The 16,565-nt window shown below is 54.7% G+C and overlaps 2 protein-coding genes across 2 annotated transcripts; both read left to right on the forward strand.

The window, feature by feature from the left end:
* Positions 1–627: 627 nt before the first annotated feature.
* Positions 628–8,760, forward strand: DHRS11 (dehydrogenase/reductase 11). The gene is made up of 7 exons (XM_025439873.3): positions 628–816; positions 3,427–3,636; positions 6,409–6,503; positions 6,895–7,024; positions 7,618–7,710; positions 7,913–7,978; positions 8,103–8,760. The coding sequence occupies exons 1-7, from the start codon at positions 628–630 to the stop codon at positions 8,142–8,144; spliced, it is 825 nt and encodes a 274-aa protein (XP_025295658.3). The 3' UTR covers positions 8,145–8,760.
* An 825-nt stretch (positions 8,761–9,585) lies between these two features.
* MRM1 (mitochondrial rRNA methyltransferase 1) lies at positions 9,586–16,072 on the forward strand. Its single transcript, XM_025440192.3, has 5 exons — positions 9,586–10,266; positions 10,460–10,553; positions 12,302–12,428; positions 12,513–12,632; positions 12,847–16,072. The coding sequence occupies exons 1-5, from the start codon at positions 9,719–9,721 to the stop codon at positions 12,996–12,998; spliced, it is 1,041 nt and encodes a 346-aa protein (XP_025295977.3). The 5' UTR covers positions 9,586–9,718; the 3' UTR covers positions 12,999–16,072.
* The last annotated feature ends 493 nt before the right edge of the window (positions 16,073–16,565 follow it).

A 16,565-nucleotide genomic window follows, 5' to 3' on the forward strand; every position in this document is an offset into this window, starting at 1 on the left:
GGACCGTTGGAGACAGTGGGCCAATAAACGTGTACTTGGGGGTATTTCCATTTTTAACTTTTAAGTTCTCCTTCTAGTAACGCCGAGGATTCAGGTGGGTCTAAGAGCCTCTTCAAGGTAACTAGGCGAGGATAGCTGCTGAGACAGCCTTTTCTGGGCCGAACTCTTCCCATCAGCCACCGGGGGCGTTGGAGTCACCTAAGCGCCCTTAATTTCTCCTCCCAGCCTTAGGGCTCAGGACATTGGGAAGGGAGACTGAACACGGGGCGAGGGGGTACGTGCGGCCTCGGGCCTGGAGCAAGCCCCCATCAAACCTCGGCTTCCCTGCCGCTGCGGGAGGCCGGCCCGCGAGATCCCGCGGCCCTCCCACGCCCGGCCGCGCGGCGGGAAGCGTGGTTTCCCGGCCCCCGCCAGGCAGGGGCGGGGGCGGGGCGGCCAGGCCACGGCGGGCCTCCCGCTGGGAGGAGGCGGGTCGCGGGGGGGCGGAGGGTGGGGCCGCAGCCGGGGGCCCGGCGGAATGGAGGCGGGCTGGGGCGAGGCTCGGGGCGGGGCCGGTGGGCGGCGGCCGCGGCGGTGACCGGAGAGCGGCCGAGCCCCGGCGACCCGGGGCGGGGCTCCGCGATCCCAATGTCCGGCTCGTGGAGCGAGGGGGGCGGGCGGCTCGGGACCACCGCCAGGGCTGGCATGGAGCGGTGGCGTGACCGGCTGGCACTGGTGACGGGAGCTTCGGGGGGCATCGGCGCGGCCGTGGCCCGGGCCCTGGTCCAGCAGGGACTGAAGGTAGTGGGTTGTGCCCGCACCGTGGGCAACATCGAGGTAAGTCCCCGCCGCGGGGAGGGTCGTTCTGGGAGGCGTCGTTTCCAGCCGGGTCGGGTCTGGGTGGGGGAGGCGGGGTGAACCTGGCCTCCCCTGTCCGCCACCCCAAGGCCATTTGCAAGGGGGCCAGAGGGGGAGGGATGGATGCCTAGTAGGACAGGCCTCTATCTTACCTGTTATAAAGTCCCGTCTTTTAAGGAGCTCCTACTCCTGACAGCCTCTACTGCAGTGTACCAGTTCTCTGACTCCTTGGCATCTTTCTCTCTGCCTATCTACCTGCCAGAGATCAGGGCTAGCTAGGCAGCTAGGGAGACGGAAAGAAAACTTACTGGCCTCAGTGGCTAAGTTGGCTACTGGATTTCTCCCTCTAGTCCCCAGACCTCCTTGCCCACAAAGCCAAGCGAAGTGACTGGCCAGCCAGATGAACAGGGGCTACAGGTTTTTGATCAGGATACTTTTTTACCCAGGACTGAAGGTGTGGTTGGGGTGGGAGTGGAGCTTTCCAGAAGAGACTCACTCCCAAATTTGAGGGTTAACCCCGACCCCAGTGGGATATTTACAGATAGACCTTTCTCCAATTTCACTGTCCTAGGTGGGACTGAGTAGGTGAAATAGGGCATGGAATATGTGAGCCCTGAGGAGACAAAGCAATGTAGAACCGAAACTTCTTATTTTTTTCTTAACCTGGGGTTGGGAGCCCCAAGATGTGAGCAACAAGAGCCCAGAGCAAAATGAAATGAAGTTGGCCATGTTGTAACAGGAAGGAAGACGACGAGAAATTTCCATCATAGGTCATCTTTGGATTTGTTCCTGGCAAAATCACTCTCGGGGTTTGGGCTAGTGCTTAGCTGCAGGGCTTTATCTTCACCATTGGTCAAAGTCCCAACATAAGGAGGCTTTGGGTGGGGACAAAGGGAGAAGGTGTACCGAAGGAGGGCTGTCCCCTTCCCTGCTGCTGGCCAAAGGTACACTTTATAGCTATCTAGATAGTCCCAAGGTCACCCAGCTATATCCTTGCCCTACTCCACCCCTCCGTTTCTCCTGTCCTGAGGAGCTCAGGGCCCAGCCCCAACCTTGGAGCCTAGACCATCAGACCAGGGTTTAGACCCATGGATTCCTTAATTCTAAAGCCATTGTTGCCTTCTCTTCCTACTCCCCACCACCATCCCCTGCCAACGCAAACTAGCCAGGAAAGGGGTCCCTGAGCTCCACGGGGATCTTCAGGCTACTCATCCAGCCCCAGGATGACTCCTTTAGTGAGGGGGAAATGCCTGTGCTGGGAGGGGATAGACATAATTTCAGGTCATTTCTGAGGATAGATGAGGATAGGTGGGACATGAGAAGGCAATGACAGGGAGCTCTATGTCCCCAAGTCCTCCAATTTGGCTTTCCTGTGGGGATTTGAGTCTGGAGGTGGAAGGGAGAAGTTGTATGCCAGGGGAAGGGAGGATCCCTGCCATATTTGTGTTTATTGACATTAAAACAGAGTTTGAGTTCTGGCCCCCAACAGAGAGAAGCCCTGTCCTGTGGCTGTGAGTAGATGAAATGGGGTAAAGGGGGCCTTCGAAGTCCCAGAAGACTATACCTTTTGAACTCTTGAGAAGTTAAAGCAGAAAAAGAATCTCTAGGTCCCCTGATCCAACCCTTTATTCCCATCTTGATTTGGGGAAGAAGGGGTTCAAGGCCAGGGCAGTTGGTGTCCAAGTGGGCCTTCCTCTAGGGCACCTCCTACCCCCTAACGCTCTCCCTCCCACACATGTATGGTCACCTTCACAAGCCTCAGGTGCCCAGTCTCTGGCCTCCAAGGCCACATGGCTTGGTTTCTTCCTGCTTCTGAATGTCTGCATCCCTCACAGCCACCTCGCAGTGGCTCTGCCTTCTCAGGTCTGTCTGTCTCAGGGCTCCTCAGCGTCCTGAGGTCCCTGTTGATACATTGGGGCTGCCCGGTGTCACCTGCCACCTGACTGGTCTTATCATAACCTGAGAAGTTTAGGGGTAGAGGACAGTACACTGTGGGACAGAGGAAAAGAATCTGTCGTGACTTCCTCACCTGTCTTTATAGGTAGGGCGAGGGGAGACTGGCAGTTGGGCTCAATCTGAAAGCCAGCTGGCTGCACTCTGTGGAGGGAGGGTGACAGTTCAGACATAGGCCCTCTGGTAGGGACTGGATGAGGCAACAGGAGAGGAGAGAATCCCTGAGTAACCAGCTCAGTGACTCCTGGTACTGGTGGAGGACGCAAGGAGTGGGGTGAGAGGTGCAGCTTACCTGTGAGCAGAGAAGGGCTCCTGCTTGAGAGGCAGAACGAAGAGAGACCACGCTGTCTAGGACCCCTGGCTCCCTTTTCCCTTCTTGGAACCAAAAACTTGAGTTTATCATGAGGTTCCTCCATTGACGATCTCAACTCCCCTGGGCCCCCCTCACTCAGGGAATGCTCATCATCTCCTGGATTTTGACCAAAGAGGACAAGTAGCCCCAACATCTACGTGGCTGGAAGGTGGCTACCAAAGGAGAGAGTTCTCTGAGGAGTGACAGTGGAGGAAGACTGTCTTGGGTGGGAAGGTGTGGGAGTGAGCAGCTCACCCCAGTTAGCTCCCTGTTGGGTTCCATAGGAGCTGGCTGCCGAATGTAAGAGTGCAGGCTATCCTGGGACTTTGATCCCCCACAGATGTGACCTGTCCAGCGAGGAGGACATCCTCTCCATGTTCTCGGCCGTCCGCTCTCAGCATAGCGGTGTAGACATCTGCATCAATAATGCTGGCTTGGCCCGGCCTGACACCCTGCTCTCAGGCAGTACCAGCGGCTGGAAGGACATGTTCAACGTAAGGGCTGCTGGCTTGGATGGAGGGCTTGGGAGGAGAGTCGGGGGCCAGGGCTCTGTGAACCAGGGCGAGGCTTGGGGTAGGACAGCAAAGCAGAGGGTGCTTTGGGTTCCTACCTGGGGCACTTTGACTCCACCCTTGTTTCTTTCCCTACCAAAGGCACAGTGAGATGAATGGCCACATCTTTTCTGTTCTTTCCTTTGAGCCCCCAAAAGGGGCCGTTTTTAAAGTCCAGGCTGATTTCTTTCTCCTGGAAGAAAGACTGGTAGGGAGAGAACTGCTGTTTATTGAATGCCCCTGCGTGTCAGTACCACGCTACATACTTGGGAACGTGGTCTTTCGGAAGCAAAGGAGCCAAGAGACAGGAGATGAGATTCTCCTTAAGCCCTCTCAGTCACTGTGTGGCTTCAAGCAGATGGCCGGCCACCCTCTTTGAGCTCCAGTCTTGTCACATTTAACTGGGGTGAACACACCTATATCATTGATGTGTAGGGCCACAAACTCTCCTGGGGCCAGGTAAATGCCTAAATGAGTGAGGTAGGTCAGGTGGAGTCTGCTGTCAATGGGGGAGCACACGGCCAAGTACAAGGGTGGCTGCTGAAGTCCAGCATCTTGACCCTAGTGCAGTGTGGGTCCAGTGTGGCCAGATCAATGATTTCTTTGAGAGGAGCGGAGAGCCTGGGTTTTTATGTGACATCCCACCCCTCCCATTGACCAAAACCTCTGCTCCAAGGGCAAGGATTTTTTTTTTTAAAGATTTTATTTATTCATGAGACACACACACACACAGAGAAAGAGAGAGAGAGAGAGAGAGGCAGAGACACAGGCAGAGGGAGAAGCAGGCTCCATGTAGGGAGCCTGACGTGGGACTCGATTCCAGGTCTCCAGGATCACGCCCTGGGCTGAAGGCAGTGTTAAACCGCTGGGCCACCAGGACTGCCCAAGGGCAAGGATTTTTTTAATAAAGATTTTTTTAATTCATTTGAGAGAGACAGAGAGAGTGAGTGAGAGCACGAGCAGGAGGGAGGGGCAGAGGGAGAGGGAGAAGCAGACTCCCCACTGAGCAGGGTGCCCAATGTGGGTAGAACCTGAGTCCTGGGATCACAACTCGAGCCAAAGGCAGACGCTCAACCACTAAGCCACTCAGGTGCTCCCAAGGCAAGGATTTTTGTCTGGCTTATTCTCTGCCCATAATAGATATTCAGTAGATGCTCAGTATTTGTGGAGTGAATGAAACCTCCCAGTACACATTGGGAATGAACTAAAAGTGTTTTAAAATTTTGTATAGACCAAACACAGCCTTCAGGACATGGGTTTTCAACTTATAGACTATATTATGGGGCAATATTAGGGTATAAAAGTATCCCGAGAAATTAAAAGCTGTGTGTCCATGGGGATCCATCTTTCCCCACAATTGACTTGGCACCTAAAAGGTGCTTGGGCCTAGAAATGAACAATGAACACTGAAACAATGAACCATGAAGAATGAAGCACTATCCCCTATCCCCAGAAAGCTTTCTGAGGTCTGAGTTGCGGTCCTCACCTGCAGTTAAGTGAGTCTCTAAACCTGGACCTCAAGTTCCTCATCTGTAAAATGAGGGACTTATCTCAAATCTTTAAGACCCTTTCAGCTTCATTCAGCATTATAAAATCCTATTAGGATTGTCTTCTGAGACATCTCCAGCCACCACATACCACCAGATGTAGGAGAATCAACTCCCTTGGTCCTAGGGGACCTGTTTCTCCTACTCCATCTGTCCTCAGATTTGAGTTCTCTGCCTCACAAACATACATTACCGAGAGGACCAGAAACAGGGCTCAAAGCTTCTCGTGCCCTTCTGCCATGTGTGCTGAGGCAGGTTCACACTGAGAGTGTTCTGTCTCCGATGCCTGGCTCTGACACCTGATAAAGAGAAACATCTAATGTCCTGGCAGGTCTTATTTCTTCTCTCAGGAAGAGAGAGTGAGGACCTGCTGAAAGCTTTATCTCTGCTTGTCCTCATGGGGGAAGGGTGGGGCTTGGCAGGAGCTTTAGAGCTGAGATACTTCTTAAGGCCTTTGTTCCATGAAAGGTGGGGACTTGGGGCCACCTTTGGCAGAAGCCAAGGAAGACAGAAAACCCCCATGTGCTTGGGAGGTCCTCTGCCATCCTATGACCAGTTACTCCACTGTCTAAAGAGTCTCCACACCTAGTCTTGTAGATAGATGGAAGGCAGGGGAAGGAAGGTCAGGCCTTCTCTGCTTGTAGTCACAGGGGAGGGGAGAGGACAGGAAGGGAGTAGAGAGTACTCCGAAGGGTGGGGAGAGACTAGGGTCTGTGCTTGAGGAGAGAGATTTTTAAAGCAATCTTAGGAAAGATTTTTAGGTTTTTTTAGAGCGAGCAGGGCCAGGGACACTGACCCAGAGAAAAGAGGAGTAGGGTGTTTGGGGAAGAAAAGGAGATGGTTCTCTAAGGCAGGCATTCTATTGTTTGCAGAGGAGACAGCCAAGAGAGGGAGGGTCCAGGATCATGGATGGGTTTGGGGGTTTTCCATTCCTGTTTGTAGAAACCGGGGAGGGGATTTCACCCTGGGAGGAGAGCTACTACTGCTGTCACCTGGGGCTTGTGGTTTTAGGGGGAGGCAAATTACCCTGGAACCATTGTTGGTCTCTGGTAGGACCTGGACACTGTTTGGAATGCCACTCTCCCAGGGTGTGGGGCGTACTCTGGCTCTATTACCTGCTCCGATGGGCCCATGCTGGGGACACCCCATTGCCTTCCCTGGCCTGCAGGTGAATGTGCTGGCGCTCAGCATTTGCACCCGGGAAGCCTACCAGTCCATGAAGGAACGCAAGGTGGATGATGGGCATATCATTAACATCAACAGGTGAGGCAGGTGGTGGAGGGCAATGTCTCAGGTCACCACTCTCCCACCAAGCTGAGTGATCTGTTGCAGCTCACTTGACCTTTTTGAGCATCCGTTTCATTGGTGGTAAAATAGGGATTTAATACCCAGTTAACAGCCAGATGGCACAATTGTGAGGGAAAGAATAGTGTTATCAAGTGCCAGCCCCTAGGTGGACTCCTGGGGAGTGCAGAGCTTGCAGGAGCTGATTGAACCACGAAAGCTACCTTAGTGGGCCCCTAGAATGGCCTCCAGAGGTCCCCTTGAGCAGGCTTCCTGTGGCATCTAGGTGGTGGGGCTGGCTGGTGCAGCAGGGGGCGTGGCTGCTCTTTCAGCAGCTTCACTCTTCTTTCCCCTTTCCTCCTTCCTCCAGCATGTCTGGTCACCAAGTGTCACCCCACTCCGTGATCCATTTCTATAGTGCTACCAAGTATGCTGTCACCGCACTTACAGAGGGACTGAGGCAAGAGCTTCGGGAGGCCCAGACCCACATCCGAGCCACGGTGAGGGTGCAGCCTGGCCCTGGTGGGGACAGGGTAGGCACAGGCCCTCCCCACCCCACACGCACACTGTCCAGGCTGTGCTGCCAGGAGTGTGAGGGGCACAGAGCTCCTGGGCTCTCCTGCTGCTTGCGTGCCCCTGCCTGGTCCTTGACTTTGAGGTGGGAGGGGGCTGACCAGAAGGGAACACAGTGGGTGAGGCTGAGAGAAAGCAAGGAGTGTGGGAAAGCATGGCTGGAAGCCTGGGCTCTGGGCTCTTTCCTGGAGGCCGCATGACCCTGGGCAGCTCATTTGACCCCTCCAAGTGTCACTCTTTGCACTTGTAAAATGGAGACGACGACACCTACTTGGTTATAATGTTTTAAGGGACACTGTCATAAAACACTGACCTGATAAGGGCTCAGAAGGTGGTAGGTGTCATTGTGAGCATCGCAGCCATAGGCGGACCAGGTGGCTGCTGGACACTGGGTGGCCATCACTGTGAAGCAGCACCCCCTGCCCCAGGTCTCCATCCTGTCCCCCCAAGCCTCGGCCTCTGATTAGGGTAGAGGCAGGGCTCTGCTCGGCCCCTGAGCAGGCCGTCTCTGTTGGTCCAGTGCATCTCTCCAGAAGTGGTGGAGACACAATTCGCCTTCAAACTCCATGACAAGGACCCTGAGAAGGCAGCTGTCACCTATGAACGCATAAAGGTGGGGCCTCCTCCTGGGATGGGGTGAGCCACTTACTCCCTATGTAAAGGCAGAGGGAACCCTGGCCTTTAGACTGCACCCCTCTAGCCAGCCTGTCACCCCTCCTGGAGGGCTGGGGTGGGGATGAAGATGCTGGAGAGGACGTTAGAAGTAGGAGGTCTGTTCTTCCCTCGCTTCACCCCTTTCCTCTGGTGCTCCCCAGTGTCTCAAGCCTGAGGATGTGGCCGAGGCTGTCATCTATGTCCTCAGCACACCTCCACATGTCCAGGTGAGTCTGGCCTTGACTGCCCACCCCTTGGAAGAGCCCAGCCATCCTCAGAGGAGGACCGCAGGGAGGCCTTAGGGGGTGGGAAGAACGTTCTGGCTGCCTCAAGCCTTGTGCCTTCCAGCAGATCGGAGACATCCAGATGAGGCCCACGGAGCAGGTGATCTAGCTTCCTGTGGGGACCTCTGCCTTCCCTCCCCGCCCCTCACGGCTTGGCTCCTGCCTCTGGATTTTAGGTGTTGATTTCTGGACTCCTGGATTCTGCTTCCTCTCCCTACCCCACCAGGGGCTAGAAAATTTGTTTGAAGTTTTTATATCTTATCAGACTGTTTCCACCACAAATATGAACAGTGGGTTGGGGAGAGGAGGTGGTATACCTGATAATTTCATGTGTTAACTCATTCTTGGTCCCCTTCTTAGGCTCCTTGGTGTTTGTTTGCTCTCTTTGGTCTCTCCCTTTTGACCTGGGGAAGGGACTGTGGCCCAGAGGGGGGCTTTCCCTGTCTTCTTGCATCCCATGCCCTGTCCCTCAGGGAGGAAGTGGCAGAGAGAAGTCCTCACCTTCTATCTGAATGGTTATCCAAGGCTCCAGGCTTCTTCCTCTCCCTGCCCTACTGCCCCCATTGCCCTTTCTCTTCCCCCATCATAGTTCTCCAGCCCAGGCTTGGCTTCTTGGCTCCTATTGGGGTCATCACTCCACACTGACTATGGCCGCTGACTACTAGGGCCTGCCTCCCAAGTGAATTTCACTGTGACAATTAAAAAAGAAAAATTGCAACAACCTACCTTGGCTTCGGGAGTGTCTTTCAGGTTCTTCCTCCTTTTCTGTGATCAGGGCAGTTGTGCCTCGGAATTTCCTCCAGGTGAGGGGGAAGGTGGGTACATTTGGGGCATCGGTCCAGGAGTGTGGATTACCTTAGAAAGCACATGTGGGTTTGGGTTGGGTCTTGAAAATTGGTAGGAGTTTGCCAGCCAGGAAAGAGGACACCAGTGGATACAAGGGTGGGAGGCTGAATAAGTGAATGAGCAGCCAGTGTTGTGGCAACAGCACAGAACATCGTGCGGGGGTGAGATGGGGCTGAAAAGGAAGCTCCTGCGTGGATCACGCAGGTCTGAGTGCGAGCAAGGCGTCCGCCCAGCACCTGTGGGCCAAGCGCATCAGGTGGCTTGTGCGCAGGTGAGGCCTAGGCACAGCGCCCAGAGAGCCGCCGCGGGACAGGAAGTGGCTGCTGGGATCCTGCGAGGACCCTGAGGGTCCGACGGGCCTGGGGGCGGTGCCGAGGAAGGGCCGGACGCGGGAGTTTCTGCACCGGCCGGTGGACTGGATGTGGGGAGGGAGTCGCCACGACTGACCCGGTTGAACACACGCCCTTAAAGCGGCGTCTGCCGGGGCCGGGGTGAACGTGGCTCTTCAGCCTCCGGACACCTCTGGGGACCTGGAAGGGCGCAGGTGAAGCGGCTGGCAGGGGAGGTCCTGCCGGCAGCGCGACAGAGAAGGCCGCGGCTCAGCCAGCCCTGCGGGGGGCGCTGTGGGCAGGCGCGGGCGGCCGGGCATGCGCAGTGCGTGGGCGGGCCGGGGCCGGCCGCCCGAACCCGGAAGCGCGGCGGCCCACGTGGGCGGCGGGGGCGGGGCCGCCGGTCCCAGGGAGTCTGCGGGGCGCCGGGGGCGCTCGTACCCCGCATGCGTGCTGGGGCCCCGGGAGCGGGGTGAGCGCTCCTGATAGCGCTGCAGGGCCATTGGCCATGTCGCTGCTCGGGGCCGTTGGGGGCGCGCCCTGGCGTTGTCCCGGTCGCCTCTTCGCCTGTCATTTCTCCCACGCGGCGCGGCGTGGGGAGGAGCTGAGCCGCCTGCTCCTGGATGACCTGGCGCCGACCTCGCGGTCTTCGGGGGGACTGGAGCTTCTGTTTGGCCTGGCCCCTTGTCTCCTGGCCTTGCGGGCCGCCCGTCGCCGGGTGGCCAGGCTCCTGCTCCAGGCCGGCAGATCCGGGTTGCAGGGGGAGCGGGCCGAGCTGCTCCGGGAGGCAGAGGCGCGGGACATCCCAGTTCTGCGGCCCAGACGGCAGAAGCTGGACGCCCTGTGCCGCCATCAGGTGCACCAGGGCGTGTGCATGGAGGTGAGCCCGCTGAAGCCTCGGCCTTGGACTGAGGTCGAAGAGGCGAGGCCGGGCGACGACCCCCGGCGGCTGTGGCTCGTCCTCGAGAGGCTCCAGGATCCCCGGAACCTTGGGGCCGTGCTGCGTTCTGCTCACTTCCTCGGCGTGGATAAAGTCATCACCAGCGGGAGAAACAGGCACGATGTCCCTTAGTCCCCATGTGCCCTGGTTTGGGGCGCAGCCGAGTCTCTAAGCACCTGACCCGGGGTCCCTCAGCCAGGGCTTCCCATCGTCAGAACTCACACCCCTAACCCTTGGAAGCCGGGGCGGAGGGGAGGGCGCCGGGTTTGAGTTTACCCACCTTAATGCAGGGCATGGGGCCATTTGCAGCTGCCCGCTCACTCCGGTGGTCAGCAAGGCCAGCGCAGGGGCTATGGAGGTGATGGACGTGTTCTCCACCGATGACCTGGCCGGCTTTCTACAGGTAACGGCGTGGAGGGGGGCGGCGGGGAAAGGAGCAGAAGGGAACCAAGCCCAGTCTCTGCAGCCACCTGATGGAGGAAGAGGAGGATGTAGGATCGTTCCCTACGTCCTTCTAAATCCCTTTAGGAAGGGGTTTAGTAGAACAGAATCTGAAGTTGGAAACTTTCTGGCTTCATTCCCTTTACTTCGTGCCTTCCCCAGGCATACATAGCTCTTTGCCCTGGAGGCTAGTTAACGTACCTCAGAGCCTCACTCTCAGTAGGTTTTCAGTAAACGTTTGTTGAGCTTTGAGAAGCTGGGGGGCACGAGTCATGTGTTCTGAGTAGGGGCACAGCTTGAAAGACTCTCTGAACAAGGACTAATCTATGCCTTCCCCATCCCCCCACCCCCACCCAGAAAAAAACCAAAAACCCAGACAAACCACCACCACCAAACAACTTTGATATCCAGGAAGGGGTAAACCTAAGGAAAACCCTCTCCTGGTCCAGGTTTCTGTCTTCGGCTGTGCTTCTCGTGCTGGACACGAGGGGGCAGTCTTGCTTTGCATTTGGCTACTCCTCTGACTATTCGCCCCCTCCTCTATTCTGGGTTCATTTCTTAGTTTCATCCAGTCTCAAGGCTTTAAATACCATCTACACTTGGATGGCTCCCAAATGTATATCCTAGCCTGGATCTTACTCGGGAGGCCCAGATTCAACAGCTTCTTTTGTGGTCTGAGGGGCATTTCAAACTTCACATTTCCAAAGCTGAGCACTTCCTTGTGTAGACTTATCCAGCTCAGCCAATGGCAACTGCATCCCTTTGTTTAGGCCCAAAGCTGTGGTGGCCTTGATCCTTCTTCCTGCTCTCATAGCCTATGGCCCACAGCTATCAACAGATTCTTTCAGTTTTACCTTGAAGTTATTTTTGTGTTCCTAGCAATCTTCACCATCTCTGCAGCTCCCACCCTGGTGCAGGCCACCATCATCTCTTGCCTGCAGTGTTGTGGAAATGTCCAAACCAGTCTCCTGTTGGCCCTCTACATGGCTGGCAGAGTGATTCTGTTGAAACATCTTACTTCTTTGCTCAAAGCCTTTACTGCAGGGCGCCTGGGTGGTGCAGTCAGTTGGCCATCTGCCTTTGGCTTAGGTTATGATCTCAGGGTCCTGGGATCAAGCCTTGCTTTGGGTTACCTGCTCAGCAGGGAGTCTGCTTGTCCCCCTGCCTCTGCCACTGTCCCTGCTTGTGAGTGCACATTTGCTCTTTCTCTCTCAAATAAATAAATGAAATATTTAAAAAAAAAAAAAAAAAAAAGCCTATACAGCTCTCCCAGAATAAAAGCCAAAGTCTTTCAGTGGCCTTTGAGGTCCTGCCTTAGGTGGCCTTTTGTTCCCTCTCCATCTCAGTGGCTCCCTTCCCGCGGGGCCACCATTCCTCACACGCGTCGCATAAGCAGCAGCCTCTCAGCCTTTGCACTTGCTCATCTCTCCCTAGATTCTTCTTCCCCCAAAAGCCTACACAGTACTCTATCCTCCAGGCTCACCTCAGTGAGACCCTCCTCAATCACCCTTCCGCCAGATGGCTGGGATTTTAGCCCGTTTTGTTCTCTGCCCTGTCTGTCCTAAGTCCTAGGACAGAGCCTGCCTGTTAGGGCTTAATAACTATTGCCTGAATTGATGGATCAGTGAGGGAGTAACTGACTATATGGGCAAGGCCAGCTCCTTGCCCGAGGAAGGTTTGGTGAGCCGGAACTGGATTTCTTCTCTTTAGGCCAAAGCCCGGCAGGGCTGGCTCGTGGCTGGCACGGTGGGCTGCCCAAGGCCTGAGATGTCCTCTGAGATCCCCATCACTAGCTGCTTGGAGTTCCTCTGGGACCAGCCTACTCTCCTAGTGCTGGGTAGGTAGACATCCCTGCTTTTCCTTGTCCAGATGTACATGTGTAGCTGGGGCATCCCTAACCCTCTGCCTCTGTGCCCTGCAGGTAACGAGGGCTCTGGTCTGTCCCAGGCGGTGCAGGCATCCTGCCAGCTACTCCTTACCATCCTGCCCGGCCGGCAGCTGCCTCCTGGACTCGAGTCCTTGAATGTCTCCGTGGCTGCAGGTGAGTCTACTGTTGCCCGACCTCCTGCCCTCTGATCACATACATGCAGCTCTTCTACCTCAAGCAAGTTTCTCTGGCTTTCTCTGTCTACGTCACTGTATGTGCCAGATGGGGGAAATGCGTCCTCTTGCAGTAGGATGAGGGCGTGGCTGGCATGTGGTCCTTCCTCTTCTCTATCTTCCCTTTTCCCTTATCCTTTTGTCTATCGGCACAGGAATTCTTCTTCACTCCATTTGCTGCCAGAGGAAAGATTTCCCTATGGGGAGGAAGAGAGAACACCTGCTCCAAGACCCCCGGGAACCCTCAGCCACATCAGAAGGGCCTGGGCTGGCACAGCACCCAGGACTATCCTCAGGATCAGAATGAGAGAGACAAAATGGGAGCTGACTTGGACTGAGCCGGAGGGCATGCATACCCAAATGCTTGAATGTGCTGAAGTCTCTTGCCTCAGTGTGCAACCAGGCCCCTGGTATTTTTTTTTTTTTTAAGATTTTATTTAATTACTCGTGAGAGACACACGGAGAGAGACAGAGACACACACACAGGGGGAGAAACAAGCTCTTCACAGGGAGCCCAATATGGGACGCAATCCTCAGACCCTGGATCATGCCCTGAGCTGTAGGCAGGTGCTCAACCACTGAGCTGCCTAGGCGTCCCTAGGCCCCTGTTTATTAACCACTGTCTTGGAGTGCAGCGAGCTCTGTAGTAGAGACCAGAGGAAAGCTGTTTCCTTTTTTTTTTTTAATGTCTTTTTTTTTTTTAATTATTTATTTATGATAGTCACACACAGAGAGAGAAAGAGAGGCAGAGACACAGGCAGAGGGAGAAGCAGGCTCCATGCACCGGGAGCCCGACGTGGGATTCGATCCTGAGTCTCCAGGATCGCGCCCTGGGCCAAAGGCAGGCGCCAAACCACTGCGCCACCCAGGGATCCCTGTTTCCTATTTTAATTTTGGGCTTATGGTTAGACGGGGCAGCTTGTTAATAATCTCTAAGATGAAAAAAAAATCTCTAAGATGTGCTGGCAGAGAGGGTCTCCGCTCCTGGGCCCTGCCTGGAAGACAAGAAGGGAATCAGGCAGCCAAGTCCAGGGGTCCTGTTCCTCTGGAACCCGTGTGAGAATGTAGAGGGAGGCCCGGGTTCCTCTTGTGGACTAGATGGGTGCAAATCCAGGCTCAAACCCTGTCCCAGTGGGGACCTTGAGCACATGGCTCCATCCTTCTGGGCCTTGGAGCCCTTGTTGGCACCTCCCTCCCCAGGGCTCTTTGTGAGAATCAAATAAAATCACCGGGGCCATCCTGTCCCATTCCTCCACTAGGTGGCAGCCTCGCTCTTTGAGCCACAGTCTTCTGGAAGCTTTTACAGCCACCTGGGGGAGATTCTTGGTGGTGGCCCCCAGAGAGGTGAGGGAAAGATTAGCCAGCAGCATTTACCTCACTGGCCCTCCAGAACCCTCACCAGCCACTCATTAGTAGTGCATCTCCAAGAAAGGAACTGATGAATCAGAGTCCTGGTCAAGCAGAGCATTGCTGTTTACTGTACAACCCAGATAGGTTTGGTCCTCCTCCCACAGAGCCCCACAAAGGGAGCAGAAGCCCCCAGTATAAGTAGTTTAGAGCAGTCCTGGCTGCACATTGGAACCATCTGGTAAACTCAAAAACAACACTGGGGACCAACCCCAGAGACTCTGGTGTAAATGGTCAGGGGCAGCCTGGGTATCAGGATTCTTAAAGCCCCCAAATGAGTCTGAGGCATAGCCCAGGCTGAGAACCACTGGAGCAAGGTTTCTGGACCTCAGTAGTGACACCCTGGGCCAGATAACTTTCTGGTGTGACGGCTTGGCCTGTGTGGTGTAGGATGTTCAGCAACATCCCTGGCTTCTCCCCCCTGGATGCCAGTAGCACCCCTGTCCCTTGTTGTGACAACCAAAAAATGCCTCCCGACATTGCCAAAGGTCCCCTGGAAGACAATTGCCCCTAGTTGGGAAGCACTGCTCTGGAGCATGGATCTGGAGGACAGCAACCTAAGTTCAAGTCCTGATTGCTGTGTGATCATAGGCAGGCTCCTTTCCCACTGGAGTCTCCATCTCCTCGTTGGAGAATGGGGATCATCCTACCTTTCCAAGTTATGGGACGATAGAGAGGGCAACGTGAGCTGGGTGCCTCCCACACGGTGGTGCTTGATAAATAGTACCACTCTTTTCTCTTTGGAATGAATTGATCTTGGAATTTTGGTGGGGATGCCAATTTAGAAAGACATTAGGAAGGTCTAAGATGCCTCTAAAGGTTTTTCCTCTCAAGAAAGAGGAAGAGGGGCACCTGGGTGGCTCAGCGGTTGAGCGTCTTGCCTTTGGCTCAGGTCGTGATCCCGGGGAGCTGGGATCCTGGTGAGGAGCCTGCTTCTCTCTCAGCCTGTGTCTCTGCCTTTCTCTCTCTCTCTCTCTGTCTCTCATGAATAAATAAAGTCTTTTTAAAAGAGAAAGAAGAAGAAACCCTTTCATAAAACTCTATAGATCAGGGTTGAGGATGTATGTGGTGGTGGTAACAGCTTTAATATTCCAGATGCCCAGAGGCATCAAGCTGATTAGATCAGAATCTCTGGGGAAGGAGACCGGTCCCATGTTTCTTAGGGCTCCCCAGTTGACGCCACTGTGTCACCAGGTTCGAGAATCACTGGTCTTTGAAACCACGTTCTCATGTCCAAAAAACCGCTTCTAAATCATTCACACCTGTGTTTTTTTTTTAAGATCTTATTTACTCATGAGCGACACAGAGGCAGAGGGAGAAGCAGGCTCCCCGTGAGGAGCCCAATGCGGGACTCGATCTCAGGACCCCAGGATCACGCTGTGAGCCAAAGGCAGATGCTCAACCACTGAGCCACCCAGGTGCCCCCACACCCACGCTTTTGAGTGCATGTCTGAAAGCTTGGCCAGTTAACCTTTCATCTCTGCCTAAAGGTTCTTAGAAGGTGCTGCATCCAGCCCTGGCTCCACAGCTTTTGGCCTGGATAGCTTCCCAGCCTCCTCATCTGTAAAATAGGGACAGTGCCTTCAGCACCTGCCCCAGTACCCGCTCCCCGACAAGGATTTGTAAGAATAAAAAGAGAGTATCAGCAAAAACATTCTGTAAACCTAAGTGTTGCGCACCCCAGGACTAGCATGTGATAATACAGACGTGGCTGTAACAGCTCAGTTTAGGTATCAAGTTGCCTGGGCCATGGGATACCCAGCTATTTGGCCAAACCTTATTCCAAGTGTTTCTGTGAAGGTGTTTTTTGGATGAGATGAACATTTAAATTGGTAGACTGAGGGGCGCCTGGCTGGCTCAGTCTGAAGAACATGTGACTCTTGACCTTGGGGTTGTAAGTTCAAGCCCCACGTTGGGTGTAGAGATTATTAATAAATAGATCACTAATAAACTTTAAATTGGTATACTGAGTAAGGGAGAGAGCGCCCTTTCCAGTGTGGGAAGGCCTCAATCAAAGGCCTGAAGGGGGTGGCGGGGGGAAGGCTGACACTCCCCTGATAAGAATTCTTCCTGCTTTTTGGAACTGAAACGTGGGCTCTTTTCTGGTCTTGAGCCTGCTGGTGGCCTTCAGATGGGAACTGTGTCATCAGCTCTCCCGGGCTTCCAGCTTGCTCCCTCAACCCTACAGAGCTGGGAGATGCCAGTCTTATAGTCAAGTGAGCCAAGTCTTCATAATAAGCAAATGTGTATACATGTGTATACAGATAGGGATATGGGTATACATCACCTGTTGGTTCTGTGTCTCTGGAGAATCCAGATTTGTAGACTTGATGGAAATTAACTGAGATGTCCTGGTGTTCCCTCCATGCGGCAGTGCAGAATTGAGCTCTGCTCTCTAGGACCAAACCCAGCATGGAACCTGGAAGCTGTGGTTGGGGATACTCAGGGTTCAGAGGCTGTTCTCCTG

Source organism: Canis lupus, chromosome 9, assembly GCF_003254725.2.
Source record: "Canis lupus dingo isolate Sandy chromosome 9, ASM325472v2, whole genome shotgun sequence".
NCBI lineage: Eukaryota > Metazoa > Chordata > Mammalia > Carnivora > Canidae > Canis > Canis lupus.

Excerpts from the sequence above, each read along its gene's own strand:
- DHRS11 (XM_025439873.3), top strand. The coding sequence starts at position 628 with ATGTCCGGCTCGTGGAGCGAGGGGGGCGGGCGGCTCGGGACCACCGCC. Across the intron at positions 817-3,426 it reads GCACCGTGGGCAACATCGAG|GAGCTGGCTGCCGAATGTAA; the intron begins GTAAGTCCCCGC and ends TGGGTTCCATAG. Across the intron at positions 6,504-6,894 it reads CATATCATTAACATCAACAG|CATGTCTGGTCACCAAGTGT; the intron begins GTGAGGCAGGTG and ends TCCTTCCTCCAG.
- MRM1 (XM_025440192.3), top strand. The coding sequence starts at position 9,719 with ATGTCGCTGCTCGGGGCCGTTGGGGGCGCGCCCTGGCGTTGTCCCGGT. Across the intron at positions 10,267-10,459 it reads ATCACCAGCGGGAGAAACAG|CTGCCCGCTCACTCCGGTGG; the intron begins GCACGATGTCCC and ends GGCCATTTGCAG. Across the intron at positions 12,429-12,512 it reads GCCTACTCTCCTAGTGCTGG|GTAACGAGGGCTCTGGTCTG; the intron begins GTAGGTAGACAT and ends TGTGCCCTGCAG.